The sequence below is a fragment of the Trichechus manatus genome, unplaced genomic scaffold (assembly GCF_000243295.1).
Source record: "Trichechus manatus latirostris isolate Lorelei unplaced genomic scaffold, TriManLat1.0 scaffold00075, whole genome shotgun sequence".
Taxonomy (NCBI): domain Eukaryota; kingdom Metazoa; phylum Chordata; class Mammalia; order Sirenia; family Trichechidae; genus Trichechus; species Trichechus manatus.
This window is the reverse complement of record NW_004444011.1, coordinates 6,634,300-6,656,533: the sequence shown is the minus strand read 5'-3', so window position 1 is coordinate 6,656,533 and position 22,234 is coordinate 6,634,300. Positions and strand designations below refer to the sequence as shown.

The following is a 22,234-nucleotide window of genomic DNA, read 5'->3' as shown; positions in this document are numbered from 1 at the left end:
AACATATTCAGTTAACACCTAGAGTAATAGTACAGTCAATGTGGCTATTTAATCTCAATCATAGAGTCATCAGAATTCTCAAAGAAATATTGGTAGCATGATATGTTTTAATATTTGCATGTTTTAGATCAATGGCAGGAGATTTTTCATCTATTTGACTAACTTCTGGTCGAGTTTCTGTAAAATAAATCAGTATTTATATCTTCCATATTAACCAAGATACACTGCACCTTGTAGTATACATTAGAAATATCCAAGTGTAATTTTTAATACAAGTAGAATTCAAGGGTCATTGCTGAAAAATACATCTTTTTTCAGGAACATCTATAATCCATGAAACACAGTTAAACTGTAAAGAGAATCAAAAAGTAAAAAGGGAAGTCACAAAAAGTAAAAAGCAGGCTTGATACTCAAAGATGAAATTGAGATAAGTAGACTGGTTAACCCCAAAACCCATTGCCATCAAGCTGATTCTGACTCATAGTGACCCTACAGAACAGAGTAGAACTGCCCCATAGGGTTTCCAAGACTGTACTCTTTATGGAAGCAGACTGCCACATCTTTTTCCCATGGAGCAGCTGGTGGTATTGAACTGCTAACCTTATGGTTAGCAGCTGAGTGCTTAACCACTGCGCCACCAGGGCTCCTTAGGATGGTTATGGAGATGATTATTATAACCATAGGCAGAAAGCTGACTACAAAGGGCTCTGGATGCTAGACTATAGACTTGTAATGGAGAAAATATGACTATATAGGGTATTTCGGAGGAGTCCCTGGATAGCGCAAAGGGTTAAGCACTGGGCTACTAACCAAAAAAGGTTAAGAGTTTGAACACACCCAGGATGCCTCAGAAGAAAGGCCTGCCGATCTGCTTCTGAAAGATCACAACCATGAACACCCTATGGAGTGCAGATCTACTCTGCAACACACGGGGTCACCATGAGTTGGAATTGACTCAAGAGCAACTGGTTTGGTTTTTTGGTTTAGGGTATTTCTGTAAGTTTGAAATTATTTCAAAATAGAAAGTTTAATGCTAAATATATTTTCTGTAAACCTGTTCAATATATTCAACATTTAACTTTTTATTTTGAAATAATTTCAAACCTATAGAAGAGGTACACAAATAACACAAGAACTCCTATATACTCTACCCTAATTCACCAATTTTTACCATTTTGCCATATTTCCTTTATGATTTTCTCTCTCTCCCTCCATACACACACCCACACACCATACACATACCTCTTAATACTTCTGTGTGATTTTCAATATGTATGGCAAATATATGGTTATTAATTTCAGAAAATTTAACATTGATACTATAATCTAATCTACAGCCCATATTTCAGTTTTGTCAATTGTTCCAACAACATCCTTCACAATATTTTTTTCTCCTGTAGTTCAGGATCAAGTATTATATATTTAATTTTATGTCTCTTTAGTGTCCTTAAACCTGGAATAGTTTCTCAGCCTCTTTTTCATGCCATTAATAGTCTTAAAGACTACATATCATTTATATTAGAGAATGTTCCTTAATTTGTGTCTGTTTGATTAGATACATGTTGTGTATTGCCAGCTGTAATACTCGTGATCTTGTGCCCTTCTCAGTGAATCTCAGGTGAAGGCACACAATATCCATCTGCTTCTTATTGATAATCTTAATTCTGAAAATCCAGACTAAGTGTTAACTGGTTTTGCCACTGTAAAATTACCATTTTCCCTCTTGCAACCAATAAGCAGTCTGTGGAGAGGCACTTTGACACCATGCAAATATCCTGCTCTTCATCAAACTTTGCCTGATGGTTCCACTGATGGTTCTTGCCTGAAACAATCTGTTACTAAGATCGGTATAAAATGATTTCCACATTTGTCAGTCCCTCCACATTTATCCCTCATCTATTTATCAATTTATTCTCATTTTGGAGTCTATTTATCAATTTATTCTCATTTTGGATTCATAGATGCCTGTTATAGTTAACAAAATAATCCATTTTACCTTATTTACTTGGATACACGAAATGTCTGAGATTTGGCCAGTGGAAACTTGGACCTGTGTCCATTTGAAACAGCCCCATCTTTTTTTTTTTAGCACTTTCTTACTTTCTGGAATAATAAGATGTTCATCTTTTTTTTCCCCTACCCCAGCCCTGAAATCACTCATTTACTCAACGTCCCTGGCTCTATACAGTGGGAAATGATATTTTTTAAAAAAGATCTGGTTGGGGTATGTTCACTGTTACTGAAGTGTCATTGCTTCTAGGACCTTTAAATAAAGAGAACTATATTAGAAAGCATGAGTTCATACTGACACCTCTAATTCTTTTTTTTTTAATTAATTTTTTTTTTAACATACATCGTTATGAGACCCCAACCGCTCACCCCATTCTGCGACAGCACACTCCTCCCCTCTGCCCGATTCCTCATGAACATTCAACCAGCTCCTAACTGTCTCTGCCTTCCCCTCTCACCTCTGGACAGAAGCTACCCCTTTGGTCTTTTATATCTACTTGTCTAAGAGGCACATTCTTCATGAGTATCACTTTATGTCCCACAGTCCAGTCCAATCCCTGTCTGAAGAGTTGGCCTCGGAAATTGTTTTAGTTCTGGGGTGATGGAGAGACCAGGGGCCATGCTTTCCAGGGCGCCTCCATTAAGTCTGGTCTTCTTACTAGTATTTGAGTTCTGCATCCTATCGTTCTACTACTCCATCAGGGACCCTCTGTTGTGTTCCCTGTTGGTACGTTCATTGGTGGTAGCCGGGCACCATCTAGTTCTTCTGGTTGATACCTCTAATTCTAATACAACCCACAAAGTTCTTCTTTGCCTTCCCCCAATTCCAATTTGTATCTCCTTTCTTCCACATTCAGAATCTTGGCTCCCAGCAGCATTAAAACATTTGTTATAATACGCGTAACTAGTGTCAGACTTACTATACCCATATTACTATGAAAAACAAACCTATGGAACTAAGAAAGATCAAAGCAGGAATAAATAAAAGCAAAAACAGAAAAACAATACAGTATCAATAAAACCAGAAGTTAGTTCTTTGAAAAGATCAATAAAATTAGCAAACCTTTAGCTAGATTGACAAAGAAAAAAAAGATGCAAATAACCAAAATAAGAAATGAAAGATAAGACATTACAATTGACCCAATAAAAATAAAGAGAATTATGATGCAATATTATGAACAACTATATGGCAACAAACTGGATAACCCAGATGAAATGGGCAAATTCTTAGAAGCACACAACCCACCCAAACTGACTCAAGAGGAAATAGAAAATCTAAATAGACCTATCACAATGAAGAGATTGAATCAGTGATCATAAACTTTCCAACAACAACAACAAAAAAAGTCCTGGGCTAGATGGCTTCACTGGTGAATTCTACCAAACATTTAGAGAAGATTTGACACCAATCCTGTTTAAACTCTTCCAAAACAAAGAAAAGGAAGGAATACTCCCTAATTCATTCAACGAAGCAAATAAAACCCTGATACCAAAACCAGAAAGACACCACAAGAAAACTATAGGCCAATATCTCTTATGAATATAGATACAAAAATCCTTAACAAAATACTAGCGAATAGAATCCAACAGCATATTAAAAAAGTCATACACCATGACCAAGTGGGATTTATTCCAGGAATTCGGGCATGATTCAACATTAGAAAATCAGCCAAAGTAATACACCACATCAAGAGAACAAAGGAAAAGAGTCACATGATCATCTCTGTGGATGCAGAAAAAGCATTGGATAAAAAAATCAAACACCCTTTCTTGATGAAAACTATCAACAAGGTTGGAATGGAAGGGAAGTTCCTCAGTATGATTCAGGGCTTATGTGAAAAGACAACAGTCAACATTATATTAAACGGAGAAGGACTGAGAGCTTTCCCCTTGAAATCAGAAACAAGACAAGAGTGCCTGCTTTCACCACTTCTATCCAATACTGTATTAGAAGTCCTAGGCAGAGCAATAAGACAAGAAAAAGAAATAAAAGTTATCCAGGTAAGAAAAGAAAAAGTAAAATTATGTCTACATATAGAAAAATATACAGATGAAATTATCCTATATATAGAAAGTCCAAAAGAGTCTGCAAGAAAGCTTCTAGAGATAATAGAGTAAGAGAGCAGTTTAGCAAAGCTGTAGGGTACAAGGTCAACAAACAAAAATCAGTTGAGTTTTAATACACCAGAATTGAGAAATCTGAAAGGGAAACTAGGTAAATTATTCCATTTACAAAACAATCTAAGACAATAAAATACCTAGGGATAAATTTATCCAGGAATGTGAAGGGCTTATACAATGAAAATTATAAAACACTAGTGAAAGAGATTAAAGACTTAAATAAATGGAAAGATGTTCCATGTTCATGGATTGCAAGACTTAATACTGTTAAGACGTCAATATTACCAAAGCAATCTACAGATTCAACACGATCCCAATCAAAATTCCAACAGCCTTCTTAACAAAACTGGAAAAGCCAATCCTCAACTTTATACAGAATGGCAAGAGGCCCCAAATAGCTAAAGCAATGTTGCAAGACAAGAACAAAGTAGGAGGGCTCAAGTATTTTTAAAAAATAATGTATTAAATAATTTTATAGCATATAATATATAATATTTTAAAACATTATTCAGCTACAGTAATCAAAATAGCATGGCACTGGTATAACAACAGAAACATAGACCAATGGAATAGAGTTGAGAGTTCAGAAATAAACTCACAGATCCAGGGAAAAGTGATTTTTGACATGGGTGCTAAGTCCACTCAATGGGGAAAGAAAAGTCTCTTCAATAACGATGCAGCGAAAATTGAATTTTCACATGCAGAAATATGAAACAGGATACGTACCTCACACCATACACAAAAATAAATTCAAAATGGCTTAAGGACCTAAATGTGAAAACTGAAAACCGTAAAATTCTTAGAAGAAAACGCAGCAGCAATACTGTCGGGCCTATTAAAAATGGTTTATCTAATATAATAACAAAAGCACAAACAGCAAAAGACAAAATAAATAAATGGGACCTCATAAAAATTAAAAATGTTTGTTCATCAAAAGACTTTACCCAAAAAGTGAAAAGACGAAGCTACCAACTGGGAAAATACATTCGAAAACAATATATCCACTAAGATTTGAATAACTAAAATATATATAAAACTTTGGCAAATTAACAACTAAAAGACAAATAACCCAATCATAAAATGGGCAAAGTACTTGAATAGACATTTACCAACGAGAACATTCAAAAGGCCATCAAACACATGAAAAGATGCTCAATGTAATTAGCCATCAGAGAGATGCAAAATCAAAAACACAATGAGATACCATTTCACTTCCACTACGATGGCTAAGATTTAAAAAAAAAAAAAAAAAAACAGAAAATAACAAATGTTGACGAGGATGCAGAAACTGGAGCCCTTTTCCATTGCTGGTGGGAATGCAAACCAGTACAGCCACTGTGGAAAACATTGTGGTAGTTTCTCAAAAAGCTAAACACAGAACACCTTATGACTCAGCAATTCCACTCCTGGGTATATACCCAAAACACTTGAAAGCAGAAACTCAAACAGAGACTTGTACACCAATGTTCACTGCAGCAGTATTCACAATAGCCAAAAGGTAGAAATAACTTAAATGCTTACCCGCAGATGAATGGATAAACGAAATTTGGTACATACATACAATGGAATACTACTCAGCCAGTAAGAGAAATGAAGTCTTGATGCATGCTACAATATGGATGGAGCTTGAAGACATTATGCAGAGCAAAATAAGTCACAGATCCATATTAAAAAAAAAACCTTTGTTCTGTAGTAAATTTTATTTATTTATTAACCCATTTTATGTACAAAAATCTTAAAGGTATGTACAGAGAAAAGACAGAGGCCTGGTAGCGCAGTGGTTAAGAGCCCAACTGCTAACCAAAAGGTTGGCAGTTCAATTCCACCAGTTGCTTCTTGGAAACCCTATGGAGCAGCTCTACTCTGTCCTATAGGGACTTGATGGGAACGGGTTTGTTTTTTTAATAGAGAAAGACAAATTACATTTAAAGAAGCAATAAATGGAAATCTGCTGCTTCTCAATAAACACAATGGAAACTAGAAGTCAATAAAATTATACTTCCAAAGTGCTGCAAGAAAATAATTGCCAAACTAGAATTCTGCCTTCATTAATAATATCCTACAAATACTAAAGTGAAATAAGAGAGACAAACAAAAACTATAATAATTCATCACAAGTAGAACTAAAATGAAATACTAACGGGAGTTCATCAGAAATAAGAAAATTAACCCTAGATAGAAGTATGGAGATGCAGAAGTTATGAAGAGCAAGAAAGATTAAATAGGTAGAAAAATCTAAATAAATATTTATAATATTAAACAATGATAATAATAGCTGTGGGGATTAAAATGCATGTAATTTAATTAAAATACATAATAAACAAAAGGCAGGAGGAGGACAGATGAAGTAAAGGGTTTAAGGTCAGTGCATTAAGAAATAGTAAAAGAAATTCATACAAGAATGTAATACATGAAGATGCATTTTGTATTCTGTAGCTTATTTATTAAAAGAGTAAGAGTCTATAACCACACCAAGTTAACGGCTGGGGAGTGAAATACTACAAATTAATCCATTCAAAAGAGGGCAAAAGGAAGAATGAACAAATCTGTCTTGAAAGAAGTACAGCCAGAATGCTCCTTAGAAGCAAGGATGGCGAGACTTCGTCTCATATACTTTGGATGTGGTATCAGGAGGGACCAGTCCCCAGAGAAGGACATCATGCTTGGTAGAGGGTCAGCAAAAAAGACGAAGACCCTCAAAGAGATGAACTGAGACAGTGGCTGCAACAATGGGTTCAAACACAGCAATGATTGTGAGATGGTGCAAGACTAGGCAGTGTTTCGTTCTGTTGCACGTACGCTCACTGTGAGTCGGAACTGACTTGACGGCACCTAACAAGTTCCACCTTAAGAAACTCGAAAAGGAAAAGCAAATTAAACCTCAAATAAGTAGAATACAGGAAATAATTAACAGAGCAGAAATCAATGAAATAGAAAACAGAAAAAGAATAGAGAAAACCAATGAAACCAAAAACTGATTTTTTTTGGAAATCAGTAAAATTGATGTATTGCTAGAGAGCCTGACCAGGAAAAAACCAGAGAAGACACAAATTACCAGTATCAGAAATGAAAGTGGAGTCATCACTACAGATTCTATAGATACTAAAATTATAATAAGGAAATATTATAAACAACTTATGCCAGTACAACTTGGATGAAATGGTCAAATCCGTTCAAAAACATAAACTACCAAAGCTAGAATTCTACATAAATGCTTCCAGAAAACAGAAGCAGACTACCACAACTCTCTCCTGTGGAGCAGCCGGTGGGTTCAAACTGCCAGTCTTAGCAGCCGAGCCCTTTAACCACTGAGCCACCAGGGCTCCTAGTGAAAATAGAAGAGGTAGGAACATTTCCCAACACATTGTATGAGGCCAGCTTTACCTGATACAAAAAGCAGAAAAATGTTAAAAATTAAAACAAAATTATAGACCAATATTCCTCATGAACATAGACATAATTTTCTTTAAATTAGCAAACCAAATCCACAATATACAAAAATAATAATATATAATGACTAAGTGGGGTTTGTTCTGGTAATGCAAGTCTGGCTTAACATTTTAAATCAATCAATAGCATTAATTATGTTAATAGATAAAAGAGAAAGATCATATAATCATCCCAATATATGTAAAAACCAAACAAACATTTGACAATATCTAACATCCATTTAAAGGAGTCCTGGTGGTGCAACGGTTAAGTGCTTGGCTACTAACCAAGACGTTGGTGGTTCTTATCCACTCTGGCTCTGTGGGAGAAAGACCTGGCAATCTGCTTCTGTAAAGATTACAGCCAAGAAAACCCAATGGGGCAGTTCTGTTCTGTCACATGAACACTATGAGTTGAAACTGACTCAATGGCACCCAACAACAACAACATCCATTCATGATAAAAACTATTAGCACACTAGAAATAAAAAAACTTTCTTTTTCTTGATGAAGAGGATCTGTGAAAAGCCTAGAGCTACCATCATACTTAGTGGTGAAAGATCTAACTCTTTTCATGACCAAAAATGAGAAAGAATGTCTTCTCTCAACACTTCAAAAAAACATCCTGTTGGTGGTCCTATCCAATGAACAGGGCAACAGAAAGATGTATAAGACATATAGATTAGAAAGGAAGAAGTAAAACTGTCTCCATTTGCAAACAGCATAATTATCTATGCAGAAAATTCAAAGGAATATTAAAAAGTAATTAATCCTAAAGAAGTCAACATAGGAGAGAAAAAAAGAACACATACAAAGAGGGACAAACAAAAAGAAACAGTAAGATGGTAGATTTAAACTCTGAAAGGTGAGAATTTTAAAAAACAAAAAAAAAATGCTTCAAATAAAGTTCAAATACTGTTAGACTAGATATTAAAACCTGCATAATAACAGGAGGCACAACTAATGTACAAGAAAATGGACAGTGTAACAGGATGGAAAAACATATACTGTGCAAACAAGAGCTATAGCTGCTAATGAAGAGGTCGGCAGTTTGAATCCACCAGCCACTCCTTGGAAACCCTATGGGGCAGTTCTACCCTGTCCTATAGGGTCGCTATGATTTGGAACCAACTCGACAGCAATGGGTTTGTTTTGCTTTTGTGCAAACATGAACTAAAAGAAAATTGGTATACATATACTAATATTAGGCAAAGAAAAGTTAAAAGCAAAGAAAGTATTACTAGAGATAAATATTTCATGTGGTAAAAGGTTTGATTCACCATAAAGTTATAAATATTCAAAATTCAAATGCACCAATAGCCTCAATATCTACAAAGCAAAAACTGACAGAGATATAAGAAAAATATGACAAATCCATAATCTTGCCAAAAGATTTTAACATGTCTATTCCTGTGACTGGATAAAAATAAAAATAAAAATGTTTTAATAAAAATAATAAGACAACTAAAAAACATAATTAACAAATTTTATTTAAATAACATATAGAAAACTGCACCAAGAGCAACACAATTGTTATTTAAATAACCTACCGCAAGACGGGCTATAAAGCAAGTCTCAACACATTACCAAGGACAGAAATCAAGAGTGAGTTCTCTGATCATAAGACAATTAGGATAGAAATTAATAACAAAAAGATAACTAGAGCATTCCTATGTATTTATAAATTAAGAAATACACTTCTAAGGAGTCGATGGGCCAATGAAGAAATCACAATGAAAATCAGAAATATTTTTAACTAAATAGTAAATGAAAACACAACACATCAAAAATTGTGGCTTTATTACTAAAGACATGCCTACATCAAAAAAACAAAAACCACCAAACCCTTGCTATACAGCCAATTTCAATTCATGGTCACCCCATGTGGTACAGAGTAAAACAGCTCCATGGGGTTTTCCTGGCTATCATATTCACAGACGCAGATCATCAGGTCTTTCTTCGATGGTGCTGCCGGGTGGGTTTGAACCACTCACCGCTAGGTTGGTAGATGAGTGCCAACTGTTTGTGTCACTCAGGGACCTTTAAGACATTCATAGAGGGACACTTATAACCTTTAATGGATATATTACAAGAAAGACCAAAAATCAATATAGTAATTCCATTTTCAGAGGCTAGATAAGAATTACAAACTAAACTCAAAGAAAGTATAATTAAGAAAATAATAAAAGAATATAAATCAGTAAGATAGAAAAAAAATATGACATAGAGAATCCACAAAGCCAAAAGATAGTTCTTTAAGAACACTAATAATTAGATAAACTCCTGAAAATACTAATGAATGGGAGAAAAAGAGAGAGAGAACAAGTACACACAAATATCCAATATCAGAAATAAAAAAGAGAATATCATTATAGAACCTAGGGGCATATGCTGTCTAATATGGTAGCTACTAGTAACATGTAGCTACTGAAAATAAAATTTAAATTACTTTCAATGAAATAAAAGTAAAAATCCAGTATCTCAGTCATACTAGTCAAATTTCTAGTGCTCAACAGCCACATATGGCTCTTGACTACTGTACTGGACAGAAAAACTATAGAGGATTTTCATCTTACAGAAAGTTCTATTGGACAGCACTGCTATAGATATTAAATAATTTTAAACTGATCAATTTCAAATTTTAAATAAATCGACAAATTCCTGGGTGAAACACAACTTACCTAAACTGACACAAGAAATATAAAATCTGTATGATCCTATCAGTATTAAAGAAATTGAATTTCAATTAAAAATTCCTACTCCGAGAAATCAGATGGCTTCACCAGTGATTTCTTCTAAACATTTATGAGAAAATAACTGAATTTACACAACCATTACAGAAAATAAAAATAAAGAACAAAGGATAGATAGCCTTTCAAACAAATGGTGCTGAAATAACTGAATTATCTACAAACCAAAAAAAAAAAAAAGAACCTTGACCTAAAACTCACACCTTATATAAAACTAAAAGTTTTATAGTTTTACATCTTATGTTTATATTTAATATATAATATTTAATACATTTAATATAAACATAAGATGTAAAACTATAAAACTTTTAGAAGAAAAAATAGGATAAACTGTTTGGGCCCTATGGCTTGGTAAAAGAGTTCTTAGGCAGGACCCAAAAGAACAACCTATAAAAGACAAAAAAATAAAAGAAAACAAAATCCAATAAACTGTACTTCATCAGAATTAAAATTTTTTGCTCTGTCAAAGACTGTCAAGAAGATTCAGACAAGAGACAGCCTGGGAGAAAATGTTAACAAACCACAAATCTGCTAAAGGACTAATATCTAGAATACATAAAGAACTCACAACACTCAATAGTAAAAAAAAGAAGAAAAAGAAGAATCCAACTAGAAAACAGGCAAAAGACAGAAGAAAGATTTTAACCAAGAGGATACATGGAGAACAAACAAGCACATAAAAAAACATTCAACATCACTAGGTCTAAATGCAAATTAATTCCACAAAGAGATATCATTGCATGCCTGCTAGAACAGCTAAAATTAAAAAAAAGAGAATGAAAAAAAAATGAAGAAAAATGAACAGAGCCTCAGAGAGCTGTGGGAAGCCATCAACAGTACCAACATAGAGATATGAAAGTCCGAGAAGAAGGAGAGAGACTAAGAGGGTGTGAGAGAGAGAGAGAGAAAACATTTGAAGAAATAATGGCTGAAAAATTCTCATATCTGAAGCTCAAAAAACTCCAAACAGGATAAACTCAAAGAGATCCACACCTAGATAAATGATCATCAAACTGCTGAAAGCTAAAGACAGAGAGGATCTTGAAAGCAGCAGAACAGAAGCAACCATTGTGTACAAGGGATCCCGAATAAGATTAACAGCAGATTTCTAATTTTAAGGCAGGGAAGTCAGAAAACAGTGAAATGACATATTCAAACTGCTAAAAGAAAAAGCTGTCAATAAAGAATTCTATATTCAGCAAGACTATTCTACCAAAATGAAGGAAAAATTAAGACATTCCCAGGCAAACAAAATAGAGTTTGTTGCTAGAAGACCTGCTGAATAAATGCTAAAGAAACTCCTTCAGATGAAATGAAAGGACCAGACAGTAACTCAACTTCATATGAAGAAACAAAGGATGTTAGGAAAAGTAATTTCATAGGAAAATATAAAAGACAGTATACATGTATTTTTTGTTTGTAATTCCTTTTCATTATATGATTTAAAAGACAACTGCACAAAGCAATAATTATAAATTTAGGCTGACGGACACACAATGCATAAAGATGTAAACTGTGACAGTAACAACATAAAGATGGTTGGAAGGAGACAGCTATACAGGAGCAAAGTTTTTGTAAGCTATTGAAATTAAGTTGCTATTAATCCAAACTAAGTTGTTATAAATTAAGATGCTAATTGTAATCCCCAAGGGGAAACTCTAAGAAACTAAAAACTTATAACTAAAACGAGAATAATTTAAAAGGGAATTAAAATATCTATTGAATACAAAATAAGGCAGTAATGGAGGAATTAAGCAACAAAAAGACACAGATGCACACAAAACAAATCACAACATAGCAGAAGTAATTCCTTCCTTACCATAATTATATTAAATATACAAGGAGTAAATTCTCCAACCAAAAGCCAGAAATCGGTAGAAAGGATTAAAAAAATCAAAATCCAACTATATGTTGTCTACCAGAGACTCACTTTAGATTCAAAAACACAAATGGGTTGAAAGTGAAAGAATGGAAAATATTCCATGCACACAGTACTCAAAACAGAGCTGGAGTGGCTACAGTAATACCCAACAAAATAGACTGTAAGACAAAAATTGTTATTAGAGATAAAAAGGACAGTATATAATGATAAAAGGGTCAAGCCATCAAGAAGATATAGCAATTATAAACATACATGCACCTAACAACAGAATCCCAAAACACATGAAGCAAAAACAAACAGAACTTAAAATAGAAATAAACAATTCAACGCTAATAGCTTAAGACTTCAATATCTCACTTTCACTAATGGATAGAACAACTAGACAAAAAAGAAGCAAGGAAATAAAAGACTTTAACAACACTATATACCAATTAAATCTAACAAACATAGAATATCCTACTCAACAACAGTAGAAAACATTCTTCTCAAGAGCACATAGAACAATCTCCAAAATATACCATCTGCTAGGCCATAAAACAAGTCTCATTATGTTTTAAGAAAGTGAAATCACATAAAGTATGTTCTCTAACAATAATGGAATGAAATTAGAAGTTAATAACAGAAGGAAATTTAGAAAATTTACAAATATGTGAAAATTAAGCAACACTCCTAAGTAACCAATGAGTCAAAGAAGAAATCACAAGGGAAATTAGAAAACACTTTGAAGAGAAAGAAATAAAAACACAATATACAAAAACTTACAACCGTTGCTGTTGAGTCAATCTTGACTGATAGCGACCTTATAAGACAGAGTAGAACTGCCTCATAGAGTTTCCAAGGAGTGGCTGGTGGATTCGAACTGTTGACCTTTTGGTTAGCAGTTGAGCTCGTAACAAAAGCTTATAGGATGCAGAGAAAGCACTGCTCAGAGAGAAATTCATACATGTTAATGTTTAGCTTAACCTTTCACCTTAAGAAATTAGAAAAAAGAGCAAACTAAACCCAAAGCAAGCAGAAGAAAGGAGATAATAAAGATAAGATCAGCGATAAATAAAAAACGGATAAACAATAAAGATCAATGAAACAAAAAGTTGGCTCTTTGAAAAGATAAACATATTGAGAACCTTTAGCTAAACTGACCAAAAAAAGAGAGAGAGAAGACGCAAATTATGAACTCTAACCCTAACCCACCAGGATGGCTATAATAATAATAATAATGATAAAGGAAAACAAAAGCTTGGCTGTGAAGAAATTAATACTATCAATACACTGCTGGTGGGAATGTAAGCTAGTGCAGCTGCTATTGGAAAACAATTTGGCAGTTCCTCAAAAAGTTAAACATAGAATTATCACATGACACAGCAACTCTACTCCTAGTTATGTAGCCAAGAGAACTGAAAAGAGATGTTAAAAAAAAAAACTGTACACAAACGTTCATGGCAGCATTGTTCAGATAGTCAAAAAGCAGAGACAATCCAAATGTCCATCAGCTGATGAATTAATAAAAAATGTGATACATTCATACAATGGAATATTACTCAACCATAAAAAGAAATGAAGTATTATTACATGCTACAACATGTATGAACTTTGAAAACATTATGCTAAGTTAAAGAAGACACAAAAGGTCACATATTGTATGATTCCAACTATATGAAATGTTCAGAATGCACAAATCCATAGAGACAGAAAGTAGATTAGTTGTTTCCAGGGGTTGTAGGGAGGGTGGGAATAGAACTACAGTTGATTCTCATTAACTGAGGTAGTTCTATAAAGTTCCCAGGAACACTGAAATCGTGAGTACCAAACCAGCCTGTCTAACCATGCCTGGGACCATACACATCAGGCAACTCAAATATTGCATCACTCTGCATATGAAAATGTCTGTGAATGACCATGAAAGTGATGTGAGTATGGATTTAGGGGTTATGAATAAATGTTATCAAGTAGGTGAATTTGAAAATACAGAATCCACAAATAATGAGGATCAACCCTGCAGTTAGTAGGTACAGGGTTTCTTTTTGGACGGATGAAAATGTTCTGCACAACATAATGAATATACCAAGAACCACTGAAGTTTACACCTTAAAATGGTGAATTTTATCTTAAGTGAAGTGTATCTCAATAAAAAATGTAATTAAAAAATTACAGGGTATATTATATTTAATAGTAAAATGATAAAAGCTTAACAAATAATTTCAATGATGAAATAAAAATTTCAATGATGAGAGTTTTCTCTAAGATTGTGAATGAAACAAGGGTATGTGTTATCACCTCTGCTTTTCTACGTTGTATTGGAGATCCTAATTAGCACAAAGGCAGAAAATGTATAATATATACATAAACTAAAGCATTAATAAATAGATTTAGGAAGGTTGCTATATACAATGTAGTTATACAAAAATCAATCGTATTACTACGTACCAAATACAATTAAAAATGAAATTTAAGAAACAATACCAGTTATATAAAAATACCAAATATCCAGGCATAAATCTCAGAAAAAAAAGTGCAATATGTACTCACAAAAAGCTGCAACACATAACTGAAAGAAATCTTAAAAGATCTAAATGAATGGATCTATTCATGGCTTATAGATGCAATACCATCAAGATATCAATACTTCTAAAATTGATCTATATATTCTATGTAACCCCAATCAAAAGACTCAGCTGAATAATTTGTGGAAAATGACACGCTGCTTTTTAGGTTTATATGGAAGCGTTAAGTGGTAAAAATAGCTAAAACATAAAACAATCTTAAAGAAGGAAAACAAAGCTGGAGAATTACTATACTAGATAATCTATTATAAAGCTACTGTAATTAACACTGTGTGATGTTGGCACAAGAATGGACAAGTAGATGAATGGAACAAAGTAGAAAGTCTACAAACAATCCACAAAGTTATGGACACTTGTTTTATGACAAAGTTGGCATCTGTAAAACTGTAGGAAGCAGTCTTTTCATTAATTTACACTGGGCTAATTGCTTTGGAAAACTCTATGGAAAAAAAAACTGATCACTACTTAACATCAAACAACAAAATGAATTACAGGTGGACTGTACATATGTAAATGTGAAAAGTAGAACATCAAAGTTTCTAGGAGATAGGAGATGGAAATATCTTTATGATTTCAAAGTAGGAAAAGATTTCTTAAACTGTACACAAAAATCACCAAATACCAAAGAACTAATGGACCACAGCTACCACGGCCTCCACCAGACTGAGTCCAGTACAACTAGATGGTGTCCGGCTACCACTGACTACTCTGACGGGGATCACAATAGAGGGTCCTGCACAGAGCTGGAAAAGGATGTAGAACAAAATTGTAACTCACAAAAAAAAAAGACCAGATTTACTGGCCTGACAGACTGGAGAAACCCAGAGAGTATGGCCCCCGGACACCCTTTTAGCTCAGTGGTGAAGCCCCTCCTGAAGTTCACCGTTCAGCCAGGGATTGGACAGCCTCATAAAACAAAACAGGACTAATGAGGCGCAGTAGTCCAGGGACAGGGACTGGAAGGCAGGAGGGGACAGGAAAGGTGGTGATAGGGAAACCAAGGTTGAGAAGGGACAGTGTTGACATGTCATGGGGTTGTTAACCATTGTCATAGGGCAATAGGCGTATTAACTGTTTAATGAGAAACTATTTGTTCTGCAAACTTTCATCTAAGGTACAAAAAAAAAAAAAAAAAAGAATTATCTGTGAGATCAAATTGACAACAGCAACTCAAAAGTTTCGATGGGAAGCCTAGGGGACAGTGAGTTGAAGATAATGATGGAATAATCTGGAAACAAATAGTGAGAATAGCAGCACAACTGGAAGAATGTAATCGATGTCACTGAATTGTATACGTAGAAACTTTTGAAATGGTGTAACTTTGGCTATGTATATTTTCACCAAAAAAAAGGTCCTCAAGGTCAAGAATGGAGAGTGTTGACATGTCATGGAGTTGTTAACCAATGTCATAAAACAATACGTGTACTGACTATTTAATGAGAAATTATTTGTTCTATAAACCTTCATCTAAAGTACAATAAAAAAAAATTTTTTAAATCACCAAATAAACACAAATGTATGCATTTGTGATGTTTGTATACAAAATACATCAAAACACTTATGATTAAAGTTACATTAAAATTAGTAACTTCTGGCCATCAAAAGACACTATTAAGAGAGTGAAAGGCAAGCCAGAGCGGGAAAAAATATGTGTAAAAGACTTATGCCTGAAAAATATAATGAATAGTTTATAAAACAGTAAGATAAGTCAGGCAACTCAATTAAAAAAAAAGACTTGAAGAGACACTTCACACAGGAGAAAAATCAATGTCCAATAAACTTAAGAAAAGGTGCTCAATTGTATTATTCATCAGAGCTATGCAAATTAGACCATAATTAGATACCACTACAAACCTACCAGAATGGTTAAAATATAAAAAACTTGACCAAGCACTGGCAAGGATATAGGGTAACTGGAATTTTCATACCCTGCTAGTGAAGTAAAAACTGATAACAAACATTTTGGAAAACTAAACATTTTATTTATCCAGTAGTAGTTACTGAAGTTGAACTATACATACCCCATGACCTTGCAACTTAACTCCAAAAATAGAAATGTATACATATGTGTACTAGAATATATGTATAAGAATATTCACAGGAAAATTATTCATTGTAGCCCCAAACTGGAAACAACACAAATGTCCAACAAAAATAAATTGTGGTATATTTATAACTGTGCTATCACACAGCAATGAAAATGAATAAATTATTGCTAAATGCAATAATAATGGATAAATCTCACAAATAGGATATTGACTAGAGGAAGTCAGATGCAAAGGAATACACAATGGGATGATTCTATTTAGCTAAATTTCAAAAAGCAGGCAAAACTAATCGATAGTGTTAGACAGTTGTTACCTTTGTGAAGGAAGAGGAAGGTGGCACTGGGAGGAAGTATGAGACACGCTTCTGGACACTGGTAGTGTTCTATTTCTTGATCTTGAAGACTGTTAACTTGGTTCACTTCGTGATCGCTCATCAAGCTGAACATCTGCATTTTACGTACCTTCGCGTATGTTTTTTACTCAATTACAAGTTTTAAAAATTATTTACCTGTTTTTTCTGTGTTCTGTTCCTGTTTTCCAGCCAGTCATCCATTTGTTCTTCAATTTCTTCTATAGAAGTTCCATGTTCATAAGATTCAATATATGTACTTTCTAAAGGTGTGTATACAGGAAATTCAGGTTTTGGTTTTTTTACTTTAACTTTCTTCTGTCCTAAAAAATGTTGAAAAGAACCAATTATTGAGATTTATATAAAAATAATTTCTAACATTTGATTCATAGACCATATCTTGAAAGAACATGTTAATATTGTTCTTTCATCAAAAATAAAATTTTTGCTATAAATAGATGACCCTGTTCTACTGTACATTAACCATTACACTGTTCATAAATAAAACTCAAGAGATATTGACGATGAGATGATGATCACAATATAGCCACCATGTCAATTTGTATACATTTTTAGTTTTCAAAATATTTTTCATCAAATACTTCATTTTAGAACAATGAAAAGTGCCTCGTCTTTAGTGGTTTAACCCTACCTTTACAACTTAATAGTTACATAATCTTAGGAAAGAAACTTAACCGTGATTATCAAAAATTTAATAAAACCTACTGCTGGAGATATAAGGGGTATCTCTACACTGCTAACGGAAATGTGAATTATTACAACCCCTTTGAAAAGCTACATAAGAACATCTATTAAAATTAAAACATATAACCTTTTCCCTAGCAATATCCCCAGAAATAAAAGCATTAGAATGTAATTGTATGAGTCCATGTACATGGGTATGTATGTGTATGTGTGTGTGACTATTAACTGTTTCTTCACAAAGATATAAAACTGCTAACACAGTGAATGTTTATTAATAGGAGAACTGACTGAATAATTATTGATAATACATCTCTACTAAGGAATATTAATGTCCATTAAGATACTGAAATAGAGTGACACCAGTTGACTCGTAGAGATTTCCATGAGTTAAGAGTAAAAAAAGCAAGATACAGAAAAAGTATGCAAGATTCTATACTTACAAAACAAAATAACACCTCTACAAATCCCTACATATGCATATGTATATATACGCATATAAACGTTTGAAAATTATCATATAAACATGAAAAATATATGGATGAACACCTACCAGGTATGTGGGGAGATAGATGAAAGACAGAGGGAGCATAGAGACAAGGAATAAAGGAAAAGAAAAGGAACAATACAGTTATATATGTGTGTGTGTGTGTGTGTGTATACATATATAAAATGTATATTTAAATATTTTTATTACAGGTATAAATATAAAAATAAAATTTTAAGAGACTACATGACATAAATTGATATGAAAATTCAGATTTCTAAAACCAATAAACTAATAACTTATTAAATATTCACTAAATTCTGTGCTACCTTAATAATACAGGGCTAAGGCTGAAGCATTTAACATTTTACACATATATTAAAAACATATTTTTCCAAAACTAAATGCCTCTGAGAAAACATGTGTAAGTGAATAAAAGACTTCAATTCCCTAACCAATCACATCTTTCCTCCAATTTTCTGGTTTCAATCAAATCTACATAATTAGTATGGGCCCAGGTATCATGAATTTTGGGGGTCATGAACACATCATTTTTATACTTCATTCAAGAAAAACAAATCTAAGATTTTTTTTTAGCATCATGAATTTTATGGAAAAAATTTTCAGTTAACTAAAAAATATTCTGGCTGCTACAGGAATAAGTCTTATTAACATTTAATAACTGATAGACTTCAAGTTTAGATTGATTCCTAATGGCAATTAGACTTGACGAAAGCAAAGAATAAAAAACTAACCAACTAACCAAGCCAAAACAAACAAAAAGCGAATAAACAAAAAACCAAAAATAAAACCCAAGAGCAAAAGTAAAACCCATATTTCATGAAATATCTAGTGAACAAAGAGACATAGTTTCCTCTTAAAAGAAAAATTCATTCAGTAAGACTACCAAAGGAATGAGAAATGAGCCAAATATCACCTTAAGGTAGACTTCAGTTTAATGCCCCTTCTAAACAAAAAAATCAAGAGTTTGGGCCCAGAAAACAAACATTCTGGCACAAGTAGTCGATCTTCTTACACAGTCAGAAGCTTACACTATTAACTTATGAGCTAGCTACTTTGGTAAAAAAATTTGTCTCATAGTACAAAAATATTTATTATGCCAAGCAACATTCACCAAACAGTGATTTAGCTCTTTGGCCATAAAAGAGAGGCTATTCTTTGGGTGTTGAAGAACAGTGTGTTGTTGTGTGCCATTCAGGTGGTTTTCAACTCATAGTGACCTCACGTGACAGACCAGAGTTGCCCCCATAGGATTTTCTAGGCTGTAACCTTTAAGGGAGCAGATTACTAGGTCTTTTCTCCCATGGAGCCACTTGTTGGGTTCTAACTGCCAACCTTTCCCGTTAGCAACTGAGCATTTAACCATTGTGCCGCCAGGGCTCCTGAAGAACAGTATAATGCAGTTTAAATTGAGCGAAATCACAGTATCTTAAACCTATTATCTTCTTTTTCAAGCAGGCGTAGAGAACTTCTCTTTGGAAAATGTTCAGACATTAGAGCAGCAAATATTAGTAAAACAACTGGAAGAGGAAAAGAAAGCAAATTTTAATCAGTTTTGAACACTGTACTTTAAATACAGAACTGGATTATGTCATAAAAGTTATCAGAATAATAAGGAGACTTGAAATCATGTCATGACATGAAAATGGTAAAAAAAAACAGAGAAAACAAGAATGAGTAAAAACTAGGTTCTATTTCTTTATATGCAATTTACCAATACATTAACCTTCTTCACATCACTTACCTCTCTAAGCCTCCATCTACAAAATGATGCCCTACCTATCTCACAGCATAGTTGTAGGGATTAAACACTGAGTTGTATATGACCATGTTTTAAACCTTAAGAAGGGACAGAGCTATATCGCAAACTAAGCTCCCGATAAAATCTCCTTCACTCCCACTTGCCTCTTCCAATGTCTTTCCCATTCCTTTTAAGTACTGAAGTACAAAACCTTGAAGTCATCAATCCCTCCATCACTCTAACATCCTATATGAAATCCACCACAAAATCTTCGCTCTACCTTCAAAATATATTCAGAATCCCATTACTTCTCCCTACATTCACTTTTACCACACTGACCCAACTCATCACCATTTCTTGCCTGCATTACTGCAACAATTCCCAACTGATCTTCTTGATTCAAGTTCTTCTTTGCTTCAGTTTCTTCTTAACCTAGCAGTCAGACTTCTCAGAACCTGTGTCAAATCATGTTGGCCCTTGTTATGGACTGAACTGTGCTCCCAAAAATATGTATTGATATCCTAACCCTTTTAACTGTAACTATGACCTTGTTTGGAAATAAGAATTTTTCTTTTGTCATGTTAATAACAGCATACCAGTATAGGGTGGATCCTAAACCCAATCACTTCTGAGCTATAAAAAAGACCAAAAAAGACACAGAGCCACACACAAGAGGAAGAGGAAGACAGAGACAAATGCATCTACAATAGGAACGCCAAGGATTAGCTGGCAGCTATTAGAAGCTGAAACAGACCAGGAAAGACCTCCCCATAAAGACAAGCCCTGAATTCAGGCTTCTAGTCTCCCCAACTGTGAGAAAACAAATTTCTGTTCTTTAAAGCCACAACTTGTGGTATTTTTTATTATAGCAGTACTAGGTAACTAAGACACCTTTCTACCAAACCTTCATATGGCTTCCATTTCACTAAAAGTAAAAGCCAAGTTCTTACAATGGTCTATAAAGCTCTATGTAATTTATGCCACCCATCCCCATCCCATTATCATCTCTCTGACCTAATTTTGTTCTACTTTCCTCCTTGTTTATTTAAACTCCAGCCTCCTTGCTATTCCTCATATACACTAAGGCATCAGTCAGCTGCTCCCTGTCTCAGATCCATTCCCCTCACCTCCCTGGCTCACTCCCTAACCTCATTCAGGTCTTTGCTGGGAGGTGGTCTCCAGGAATGGCTTCATTTACAGGTCAGAAGGGTGTCTTAGGGCCATATTCTCAGGGGGTTGCTCCATTCTGTCAGACTAGCAAGCCTGGTGCTTTTCAAGATTTTGATTTTTTTCTTCGAAAATCTTCTCCCACTTTGTCTAGGACCCTCTGTTGTGATCCCAGTCAGAACATTTGGTAGCTGGGTACCATTTAGTTCTTCTGGTCTCGGAGTCGTGTAGGCTGTGTGTGGTTCATGTGGTCCAGTAGTCCTTTGGACTAACTGTTCCCTTGAGTCTTTGGTCACTTCCACTCTCCCTTGCTCAGGATGGGAAGAGAACAACAGTTTTATCCTAGATGGCTGCTGAGAAGATTTTAAGATGCTACTCACCAAAGTAGGATGCAGAACACTGACTTTATGTACTATGTTATGCCAGCTGACATAGATGTTCCCCAAGTCTACTGTCCTTTGTCTTCTAGCCTAGGCACTTACCCACAAGATGTCTGGTTATGTCTAAGAGATTTCTCTCACTTCACCCTTTGTGTGCTCTATATGAGCCGCACCAACAATCACGAATGCAGAAATATCCACCATCAAACCTGTATTTGCTGGTGAGTGTGTTCCCTTGCATCCTCCCACATCTCTTGGTGTATCTATTTGTCCATTTATAAATTTATTGTTAATACTATTGCTGCAGGACTGTCCAAGCTATAATAATTATCATAGTAGCCCTTTATTCTTGCATTCCTCTCAGTGTCCTCTCTTAGCTTGGTCATGTTATGCTTACTTCCCCTATACTATGTATTGCCTTTCCTTTCACCAATATTAACTCATGTCTTCTATCTAACTGGTAACCATCAAAGAATGTTTTTTTCTTTTTTTTCCTGGGTGTAAACTTTTATTTTTTTATTTTTTTTATTGTACTTCAGGTGAAGGCTTACAGAACAAATAGTTTCTCATGAAACAGTAGTACAATG

General features: G+C 34.2%; 1 protein-coding gene across 8 annotated transcripts in view; it reads right to left on the bottom strand.

Moving 5' to 3' along the window:
• Positions 1–22,234, bottom strand: part of DNAJC1 (DnaJ heat shock protein family (Hsp40) member C1) — a 343,339-nt gene that overhangs the window by 140,965 nt on the left and 180,140 nt on the right. For all 8 annotated transcript variants that reach the window (XM_023735039.1, XM_004380540.2, XM_023735041.1 and 5 more), the window contains one exon: positions 17,309–17,472. In XM_023735039.1, coding sequence (XP_023590807.1) covers positions 17,309–17,472 — 164 coding nt within the window. The remainder of the gene's footprint in view (positions 1–17,308; positions 17,473–22,234) is intronic.